Source organism: Bombina bombina, chromosome 5, assembly GCF_027579735.1.
Source record: "Bombina bombina isolate aBomBom1 chromosome 5, aBomBom1.pri, whole genome shotgun sequence".
In the NCBI taxonomy this organism is placed as follows: Eukaryota; Metazoa; Chordata; class Amphibia; order Anura; family Bombinatoridae; genus Bombina; species Bombina bombina.
The window spans coordinates 405,833,579-405,845,587 of NC_069503.1; the positions used below are offsets into that span (position 1 = coordinate 405,833,579).

Here is a 12,009-nt window from a genome sequence, read left to right on the forward strand (position 1 = left end):
CTAACTGCCTAAAATGCAAGTCTGTCAAAAGATCTGATATAAGGAGGCAGTCAGCAGAAGCTTAGATACAAGGTAATTACAGAGGTAAAAAGTATATTTCTATAACAGTGTTGGTTATGCAAAACTGAGGAATGGTAAATGAAGTGATCATCTTTTTAAACAATAACATTTTTGGTGTTTACTATCCCTTTAATGGAGAAATATGTTCACAAGTTTAGTTCTATGATTACTGAATTACCTAATTGTCAATAATGAGATCTATAAGAATGCATGTCAGAAATGTTGCAAGATCATTGAACCACATATTTTATGAAAATAAAGCGGTATTACTCATGTAAGTTTCAGTAGACTTTTATTGCTTTCATTCATTTTTTTCCCCAACATTACAAAATATAGTTTGCTCCTTTCACTCTAGTTTTCCATCAAATTATAAAGGCAGGGTTTTCCCATATCTGAAACAATGCAGTCACATATTTGTGTATCATAGAATCTAATAAAATATTTTATTCTTTTAGAACTTGCTTTGGATTTGTTACAAAAAAGTCACTATTTTCATTAATTACAAAAAACAGGCATAAAAAATGGATGCTGTCTGCAGTTACAATTGAAGTTACCTGTAATAAATACTAGAATTCTTACTATGGTCAGGTAACCTCATTGAACAATGGAAGACCAACACAATTATTTGAAAATGAAAAAAAGTAATAATTACTACAAATATATTTTTAAGTTGGAAAAAGGAAGGGGCATTTTTTCTTCTTCAAGTTTTGTACATTTAAATGTATTCATCATGTCCCAAAACTAATTATTGTATTTATTGAAGACACAATGTAAATGATATACACTAAAAAATGTTTTACAAATAATATTAACAATTTTTTTCCACATCCAAATACTACTGAAGTTGTAAACATACAAATTATTGTTCAGTGAATACAAACAGGATTGCATCACTTGTTGCATGAAATAATTAGTCAATTAAATTATTTAAAAAAAGAAATAAAAACAAAATTTTCATGGTTGTAATTTATGTTAAAAAACGTACATTGCAAAGGTTGCATAAAGAATGCATTGAAACCCTGTCAGATAGTCAAAAGGCCACAATCATTTGAATAGGACAAAATGGGATCCATAAAATAATATATGCATTTGTAAAACCACATGACATTTAATATTCACTGTGCTAAGCTTATTTATACCTTATAGCTCTAAAAAAGTGGGTAAATATATTGCATTTTTTTTCTTTCTAATAAACTAAACATTAAAAATCTGATTTAAAGGGATACTAAACACAATTTTTTTTCTTTTAATATTCGGACAGAGCATGCAATTTTAAGCAGCTTTCTAATTTAGGTCTATTATCAATTTTTTCTTTGTTTTCTTGTTATCTTTATTTGAAAAAGCTGGAATAAAAGCTTTGAAGCCGGTCCATTTTAGGTTTAGAACCTGGGTTGCGCTTGCTGATTGGATGGCTAAATGCAGGCACCAATCAGCAAGCTCTATCCAGGGTACTGAACAAAAAATAGGCCGGCTACAAAGCTTTCTTTCCTGTCTTTTCAAATAAAGATAGCAAGAGATTGAAGGAAATTGATAATAGTAGTAAAATAGATAGTTGCTTAAAATTGCATGCTCTATCTGAATCCTAAAAGAAAATATTTAGGTTTACTATCCCTTTAATTTCTAACTAATGCATGTAAAGGGTACATATACCAGTTGAACAATAACAGTTTTAGAAGACCAATGAAATGTTTGCTTAAAACAAGGTAAATTCTTCTACAAAATCTAGGTGAACTGAAAAGTAACCTTTGAAATCTATTTCGACAGAATGGAAAGGTGGAAGACTTACATTTTACACAAAAATACAAAACTTAAAAAATTATATATTTGTCACAGACATATTGGAACACTCTGAACTTAAAGGGACACTGAACCCAATTTTTTTCTTTCGTGATTCAGATAGAGCATGCAATTTTAAACATTTACTCCTATTATCAATTTTTCTTCGTTCTCTTGCTTTCTTTATTTGAAAAAGAAGGCATCTAAGCTATTTTTTTGGTTCAGCACCAGGGAAAGCACTTTTTTTTTATTGGTAGGTGAATTTACCCACTAATCAGCAAGAACAACACAGTGTGTCCACCAAAAATGGTCTGGCATCTAAACTTACATTCTTGCATTTCAAATAAAGATACCAAGAGAATGAAAAGAATTTGATAATAGGAGTAAATTAGAACGTTGCTTAAAATTGCATGCTCTATCTGAATCACGATAGAAAAATTTGGGTTCAGTGTCCCTTTAACCATTGTTTAAAACTGAAGTTTGTTCATAACATTTTTCAATTATTCACAAATTATGAAAAACAGGACAGTGCTATATTTTGATGAAGATGCTCTCCATAATATCTTATTGTATCAAGCATGATCAAAATATATTTATGGCCAAAAGAATAATAAACTTTTAAACAATTTTCAGTCTGACAGGCCCAAAGGAAGCGTGTATAAACATAAATTTAAGCTCAATCAAGCTAATGATGATTTCCAGGACCTACTTAACACTCAGCTGGAAAACATGAAATATTACTTCAGAATTAAAAAAATAAAATATGTATTTGACTTTCCTCCCTTTTTTAAGTATGCATCATATGTCACATTCTATTGCACTCTAAAAAGGGTACCTGAATCTTTAGGGCACAAAGTAAACATAAATATGAAGTGTTTTTTTTAAGAAAACAAGGCTTTTTAGATGGCTGGAATAATGCAAAGGATCTGAAGGTGCCCAAGAATTTCAGCAATGAATCAGTGGCAAAACATCAGACATAAATTCTACAGTAAATTCTTCTATACACTAATTCTTTCTTTTCCAGTTTTTACTAAAATGGCGTCCTGTTTTTAATGCACAATAGCGAAGCAGTTTAATGTATTAATCTCAGCAGTTTATTTTTTTAATACTGATGCAATATTTTAACTCATCAGGTTGTATTTCACATGTTATTGTTGAAGGTATCGATGCTCATTCTGCTTTCAGTATTTTAAATTTACAGAGATAACAAGAATTCATCCAGCAAGAAACCTATAACTTTAGAAGTGAAAAAGGTATTCAAAAAAGAAGAGTAATTAAAATACAACAGTACATATATATTTTCTACAACACCCAAAATATTGAAAAGCAGTACATTTTTAATGAAAAAAATATGAGAAAATATTCTGAGAATTTCAAACACGTTCATTTGTATAACACTTTATACTGCAACATATTCAAATTTGGCAATAGTGAATGCAAGAAAACAGCTGAGTTCTCTAAAATTCCATGTGGGTTGTAATTGTACATTCCTACAATAGATGTAAGTGATTTGGGAAAAGAATGTTGACCTATATTAATTGTGTTAGGATATATATATATATTTATTATTATTTTTTGTACTTTTTTTTAAACAATTGATTAAGTAATCATGTATAAATAATCCTAATAAAATTAAAAAAAATTCCACATTTCAGGGTTGAAGGATCAATATTTTTTTCACTTAAAAATGTTAAATACAGCTTATAGCAATTACATGAAGAGGCAACTTGTAGCATGTATTCTTTTTTCTGCGAACAATGCTAAAGGTTCCAGCAGCAACAAAAAATAAAATAAATTAAAAAAAAAAACTCTTGTTAAGAAATAAATACAATTTTCGCTGTTTTGTAGTGTTGTAGTGACTCAATAATTATTTATTATTGATCCAGACAGCTTTTTTTTTTTTTTTCTTTTAAGAAAATTATTTTTGATTTCTAATATATTTTTTTTTTTGAACATACATCAAACAAATATAGAGTAAAATACAAATCAAAATATTAAAAAAAAAATGTCATGAACATAAAAAGACTTTGTTTTATGGAGCATATGGGAATGGATAAGTGAAGACTTGTTAATGTCCTCCTTTTAAGAAAAGAAACATTACAATACTATTGCTTTCGGACAGGCATTTTAAATATACAATAAAATCCATTTAAAAAATTCTATAAAAAAGGTCCTAATGAATAAATAACTGTGTTGAGTGATCATTTTGTGCCTTATTACTACAGTATGAAAGCCTGTTCGGTTCCTATACAGTATTTACAGTGCTAATAATTTATGAGGTGCACGTACAGTATTTTGGGAAAGTTTTTCACACTGATGGTCTGACACTAAAATCCGATACATACATACATTCACTAACTCACTCATACACACGCACACATTTCTTCATGGTGCAATTCTATAACGACGTTTCAGCATCCACGTATTTTCTGGAATTAACGTCATCAAGGGTAATCTTCACGCTTACTGGTTTGTCAGGGCTGTAGAAAACAAAGAATCATTTTTATGATCAATACATTATACAAACTTAGCACAACATCCAAATGTCAGAGAGATGTGTTATTTTTTTTTTTTTAATGACTGCTTTGTCGAAGACCAATAATGAGTAAATGAAAAACATTTCCAGAAATAAAATGAATACCTATAGATACCGATTCAGCTGGGTGTTCTATAAGTTACTTTTACATTTAGCAACTGACCCTGATGAATGAATTTTCTAATATAATTAAAGGCTTGTACAATCGTTTGTGAAACATATTTGTTTTTTTCAATAATGGAAAAAAAAGACCTCCATTAAAATAGCATTACATTAAAAGATCTTCATACAAAATAAATGCTTAAAAAAATATTTAAAACTGTAATTCCATAAAACATTTGCACCAGACAACAGAGTCATTTAAATGCCACTTGAGTCTGTTTATTATCTGCTTTGCATATACCAATGAGGAGGAAAACATATAAATAACTCCTGCATTAATCAGGCAATTGCTGTGTAGATTCAGGTTCCGGACTTGCAGGATATTCTACAGCCTCTCTACTACAGCTGTAAGATTTACATTTCAAAAAAGGTGGGCAAAAATAATAATATAATAAATAGACAGACATCGTCTATGTAAAATTTTTTATGGAAAATGAAAAGTGTTTCATGTCCCTTTGAGAAAAGTAAAATTTGCAAAATACCATTATATTTAAAGGCATAACCCACATAATTACAATGGAGAGAAAGAAGAGATTGATGAATATATTTATAAGTTGCCTGTCACTTAGAACAGCCATAGAATCTGCATTTTCCTCTAAAGAAAGCACACTGATGCTCACTTGTGATACCTTTTAGTGGAACAAAATAATGGTATATAATAGTGTTATAAACTGAATGTATTCTTTACTTTTTCAGTAATGCAACCGTAAACAAAAAAATAACTAGAAATAATTAAATCTAGTATTATCAGTAAGCAACAACAAAAAACGACTAAAAAAACAAATTAATCACCAAAAAAAATGTACTAGTTACATGCCATATATTTATTCAAATCACAGTGACAGCACATCGAGTAAGTTCTTACTGATGCCTGAAAAGTGCAACTTCAGAAACCTTCAGCACATATTGTTGCTACTTCCCTTGTGCACCAGTTAAGCTTCTAACTAGGGTGTAAGCTTGGAACGAAACAGAGAATAATCACAGGGATATGCTGGCATACGAACAAAGGTGAACTTTGGGCTGTCTCTAAGCCTTATATCTGTTGGTTAGTTTAAAATATAGTGAAGCAAATCATAAGTAATGGGAATAAAACAAGACTTAACCTACATGAAGCTAACAATGGCAAAGTGCTATGGAACACAAGCTGTCAAAACACTTCTTTCTTCCTATGAATTGATACACACAAAAGAATTTTTAAACTGCTAAAATATAACAAGCCAGGATGATGTTGCCATCATATATAAGAATTCCACTGCTATAGAAGCTTTAACTGCTGAAAAAATATAAACATTTGAATATAATCAGACATCAATTATATAAAAAACACTAACAGGTGTGGACTTCCGGGCAGCAGCCATCACTGGTTGCACTGAGCTTCAGCTCCTGAACCCTTCACCACCTTTCTTCTCATTTTGGGCTGAAAAAACGATATTGACATATCTAATCAGGTGGAGAGGTTTATCCGAGGACGCTCTGACCCAAGAGATAGGGTTTTGGATCGTAGTGAGGCTCCCCAGCCCTCAGTACCGGACTTTATTGCTTGAGGCCTTCCCCTATTTTTTCGAAGCTTCTCTTGTCCCCACAACTGCTGCACCTATTGTGTAGCCAATGCCCTAATTGGCAAATTATTATGGAGCTATCAATAAATAAGTTGGAGAAAAAAACCTGTATACTTCTAGAGGAGCACTTCGCGAAACTGCACTTACTAATCAAGAGGTGCTTTGCTGAGAAATCATCTACTCTTACCAGTGGCAATGTTGATAAGTTCGAAGATAATGCCATAACTGTTTCCTGTCCTCAGCTGAGAGTTGCACATGCTGATGGCCAATTTCTACCTACGATGCCGAATATGTACTGCAAGGCTATCAATGGAGGTCTGGTGGATGCCACTACGAGTGGGAACTGTGGACGCGCTGAGGACAGGAAACCTCTAGGACACCGCGAGGGTTGTATTGAAGGGGAGACCCCACATGCCCACAGCAAACAAGTGTTGCCTGGAGCTCATGTCGCTACTACAGGGGTTCTAGCATACGCTCCCGGAGATGCACCTCTGCAGCAGCGGGACCCATATGGTCAGAGTCCTGCTCTTGTTTGCCCTCCACGGCAACAGAGAGAGCCAGATCGCGGCTCACGTTTGGCAGTAATAGCCATTCTTGGAACAGTGGTCCCAATTGACATCTCAGATCACAACCTCTGCATTCTAAGTCTCCTAGATACCGGTAAACCACTCACATACAGACCCCGGAACATAGCTGGAAACTTGATAACAGCACACAACCTTCCTTCACCCGGGTCAATGGGCAGGAGGTTCCTCTTGATGAGCGACCAGGAGCAGTCGAGACTGGTGCTGAACAGAATGGGGATAGGTTGAGACACTAATTTCTGCCAATTTGGGGAGCTAAGCCCTCTAAATATATATATATATATGTTCATATTTCTGTTACATATAGCTTGTCACTTTAATGCTCAAGATTAGACGCCTAAGGCAAATTGAATTGCTCCCTTCCTATCCTAGCCGCAAGCAATAGTTTGTATTGACTTCTCATTGGACACTATGCTAATGGTTATGGGTTACATTTAGCAATGTATACTTTTGGGCACATAGACCTTCTAACTGTTAGTTATTGAGTTGAGACTGATAGTTTCTTGTAAGTTTTTAACAGTTTATACCACTTTAAGAGACAGTCTTATGTTATCGAAAAAATGTGGTTAAGAATCAGTCTCTGTCTGCTATGTCTCCCTTTGCATGCCATTGAAAAATTGTTCTTCCCACGGTTAATAATCAGCCTATATATTCCCTGATTTTGAGCATGTATCTTCATGACCCCAGATGGCTGATAATGCTTCCCTGGATCTGATAATTCCCTACGCCCAGACTAAAGCACCTATTGTGGCTCACTGTCATTTAAGTGGAATATGCATCATCTCATTACAATAACTGTACCTTTTATGCTAGTATTAAGCTTTCTGTTAAAGTTAGACTCAGAAGTGATGTCACTATACAGTATATCATATTGTGAACTCCACAGTAGCTTCATATTGCTAATACAGATGGTAGAACAACGAAGAATATGATGCAAGCGCTTTGTCCTCACATGAGATCCCCCCCTATTCATTTACATATGCCCAAAGTGACCTTATCTTCTCTGACTAGAAACGGTAATCGATAAATTTAACCCCCCCTATATTCCGGGCCCACATTAGGGTTCATTTTAGGTGAATTATTTTCACCCCAAACTCCCTCATTTTACCCATTCATCCCTTTTGATACCCTTTCCTAAAAATATTGTATTTTATCAATGGCTTGACAATAACTTTAACCGGACCTGCGTGTCCATTCCACCTGTTTGTGTTTATTTGGAGCAGGGGTCCTGAGTGTCCCCAATTGTTACTTATACTTTTTAACAAAGATTATTATTTTTTTGGATAAAAAAAAAACACTAACAACATTAAAATGAATCCTGTGCACAAATAAAAATGTAAATGGTACCTACATATTTGCCTTTGTACATTAATCCTCAGGTTAGTATGTTAACATTGACACTTGATCAAGGTCTGAATTTAGGCACCTCGTCTCCTAAAGATTTAGTCCAGGTGAGACAATTTGTGATAACATACTTGTCAAAAGCATTTGAGCACAAAAAGTGTTGCCAGTTGCTTGTGACTGGTTGTACAATTGTGGCTTAAGACCTCCCTTTGCCACACAACCCATAAACATAGGGTGACCACACTGATTTGGCATTCACCCAGAAACACAGAAAACAAGCACCATCCTTTGGGTTATACTCATGGGTAAGCCAAGAGAAAATGTTGGTGATCACCACACAGCTAAATCTCTTACATGTTCACAAACAAATTATATTTTGAAAGAGTCTTTCAGTCACTAAATATGCCAATGAAACCTCAACATGCTGGTTAATGGTCTGATACTTATGAAGAATCTGATGACTAAGAAAGTTAGCTTCCCTTATGTAGTGCTCCTAGCATGTGATTTGTGGTAAGCTTGACTGGCTACTGCAGTAGCCTGGCATTTGTGGCTATGACAATTCAGTTTGTAAGTACTGTGATATTTTTTTCAAGGTTTATTTTCCTTGTCCCAGGCTATTTATTTTATAGTCGTTACATGAACGTAAGTATGTGAACGCATATATAAATACAAAGCAGTGTTTAATGGTCAGTGAAGGTAGATCATTGTTTGTAAGTAATAATTTGTGTGTCTGGAAATGACTCCAAGGAAAGTAACTTCTATTTCTGGTACAAGAGAACTCTTTGGTTCTATGCTATTTCTACGGGAATATAATAAAATATGTTGTCCCAATATGAAACTACTGAAATGCCTGCTGTTTTAATATACAAACTAAATGGAATTAATACCATTCTAAATCATGCTGTCCCCAAACTAAATCAGAGGGCAACAAACTGAAAATGAAGGTTATTGAGGGAATCTTCAAGAATATGATGAAGTTTTGAAAGTACTGGAATTAGTAGGCATGCATCCTTCAAATGTCTGAAATATAGAAAAACACAGAGGGAGCGCTCCATAATGCAGAACATCCAGTGATTTTTCAAATGTGAGTAATATAAAAATGAATACTTGAAAATAATAATAAACTTGCTTAAATATAAACTGTGTAAAATATATACAGTAGATCCTTGAGAAAGCCGTAAATAAAATAAAAAAACCTGCTGAATCAAGTAATGGATGGACTATCAGATCACCATATCACCAGGAGGGGTGGTATTAAATAGTGACCACTAGCTAGATAAGATAGTGCTTGTTGTTATAAACTCCAAATACGCTGTAGACAACAACAGTTATACCCTGTAATTCACAGACTAATAGTGAACAATATTTGAATTCTATTTATAGAAGCATTTTGTGGAAATTGTATCTGATTTCCCCCCATAGAGATATTAAGAATCCTGTCAGGACTGTGGGTACAATACCCAAAGAAAATGAACAGAAATCATATGGCTGGGTCCATCAGCTGCTTATACTTACACACGATAGGTTTTGTTAGACCATGGAGTTCTCCAGTAGGGAAACATTCTTTTGCTTGTTTAACCTGTTAGGATGAATTAAATCAGATATATTGCTGTCACTTGAAAGAGGTAAGAGTCAAATAAATCTCTTGATGTCTGGAATGGAGTATGTCCAGTGAGAACAGAAAAAAAGAGCAATGCCTCCTTGGTAGCTCAAATCTAAATCTTCAAATAGTGATAAAATATATATTTTTATCATGCAAGAGCCATTAATATATATCACAAAAGAATAGGTAACAAAGTACCTCAATACGTCACAAAATACTTAGCTGTCTGACTCCGTGATGACTTTGTAGTTCCAGGTATCATATATTTATATAACCTCCATATAGGAAGAATTATATGAAATAAAGCTTCTGATTCGCAGTAGCTACCTGATCATAGCTGTCGGCTTGTCGTCTGCATATAGCAAAGGCTACTCAAATATGAAACAGTCAAGAAAAATAATATCTGAAAATTTAGCAAGATGGTCTTTGGATTCCTAAATTGCTCATGTTAAACCTCATTGTTCCCAGAAAATCACTTTGGGAAACTAGTACAAAAAAGGAAAACATGAGATGGAATAAAAAGGTCCAAAGACTTGCAAATGTGACTTTTCCGCACAGGCATGATAATACAGTCATTTTTAAGGATGGACTTCATATGCTGTCCCAAACAATATGCGATAAATATGTTTGCTTTCCACAATCTACAACCCTGTATTAAAGATATTCAAAGAGGATAAAATATCACAGTGTAAGACCGTTCACGAAAATATGTGATTAATTAAACTGATTTTACTTACATATTTCTTTCTTTTATAAATACAATGAATAATCTGACAAACCTTGTTGGGACAATATCAGCCTCTTTGGAAAAACATTTTGTTTTTCCTCAATATATAGAGAATTCTGCTATGCCCAATGAAACAACAAGAAATGTGTATAGCTGCATCAGGCAACAACACCAACAAGGTTATATGTAAAGGTTTACACTTTCTTGGCTTCATGCACTGTCCCTACAATGCTGTTTTATTTCATTTTCTCCCCCTTTTTTTTTTTTTAAAAGGGACATGAAACCCAAATTTTTCTGTCATGATTCAGACAGAGCATATCATTTTAAACAGCTTTCCAATTTACGTCTATTATCAAATCTGCTTCATTCTTTTGGCATCCGTTTTGGAGGAGCTGCAATGCACTACTGGGAGCTAGCTAAAAACACAGGAGAGCCAATGATAAGAGGCATAAATGTGCAGCCACCAATCAGCAGCTAGCTCCCAGTAGTACATTGCTGCTCCTGAGCCTACCTAGGTACACTTTTCACCAAAGGATACAAAGAGAATGAAGCAAATTGCATAACAGAAGTACATTTGAAAGTTGTTTGCTCTTTCTGAATCATAAAAATGTGTGGGTTTCATGCCCCTTTAAAGTGAAATTCAATCCTAGCGTTTTACATATGAAATATAAAAATACTTTAGTTATTAAAGGGATATGAAACCCAAAATTTTACTTTCATTATTATGATAGAAGTAAATTGAAAAGTTTTTTTTAAAATTGTATTCTCTATTATTTAAAGTGAAAGTAAATCCTAGCGTTTTACAAACGCTAGCATTGACTTTTGAAACAAAAAAGGGGACTTTCTTTCATGACGTATAAAATACTTTATGTAGAAAGCGTCTTTATTTGTTTCAATCGATCGCTGATATTAGCTGCTACGGGCAGCCCACGGCTAAAAATTTTTTTTACTAAGAGGTGACGTTTTCACCTATTAGCCAATAGCGGCGTGGTAAATCCGGCTCCCATGGGCACCAAGCCGGATTTACCATATGGCTATTGGCCAAGAGGTGAAAAAGTCACCTTTTAGCAAAAATTTTTTTTATCCGTGCCTGAACAGCTAAGAACAGCAATCAGTTAAAACAAATAAAGGAGTTTTCTACATGAAGTATCTTCTACTTTATGAATGAAAGTCCCCTTTATTTGTTTCAATAGTCAATCCTAGCGTTTAAGGTTTGCCGGACAATCTTTGGCCTAGATTTGGAGTTTTGTCGGTAAGGACCCGCGTAGCTAACGCTGGCTTTTTTCTGGCCGCACCATAAAAATAACTCTGGTATTGAGAGTCCACATAAAGGCTGCGTTAGGCTCCAAAAAAGGAGCGTAGAGCATTTTTAACGCAACTTCAACTCTCGATACCAGAGTTGCTTACGGACGCGGCCAGCCTCAAAAACGTGCTCGTGCACGATTCCCCCATAGGAAACAATGGGGCTGTTTGAGCTGAAAAAAAACCTAACACCTGCAAAAAAGCCGCGTTCAGCTCCTAACGCAGCCCCATTGTTTGCTATGCGTAAACACTTCCTACGTCTGCACCTAACACTCTAACATGTACCCCGAGTCTAAACACCCCTAACCTTACAGTTATTAACCCCTATTCTGCCGCCCCCGCTATCGCTGACCCCT

General features: G+C 34.3%; 1 protein-coding gene across 6 annotated transcripts in view; it reads right to left on the reverse strand.

Moving 5' to 3' along the window:
• Positions 1–335: 335 nt before the first annotated feature.
• SLC4A7 (solute carrier family 4 member 7) overlaps positions 336–12,009 on the reverse strand; it is a 558,274-nt gene continuing 546,600 nt past the window's right edge. For 5 of the 6 annotated variants that reach the window (XM_053714242.1, XM_053714243.1, XM_053714239.1 and 2 more), the window contains one exon: positions 336–4,316. In XM_053714242.1, the coding sequence (XP_053570217.1) occupies positions 4,235–4,316 (82 nt within the window). In that variant the 3' untranslated portion in view covers positions 336–4,234. Of the gene's footprint in view, positions 4,317–9,536; positions 9,601–12,009 lie in introns of all 6 variants that reach the window. The other variant, XM_053714241.1, reaches the window with a different exon arrangement.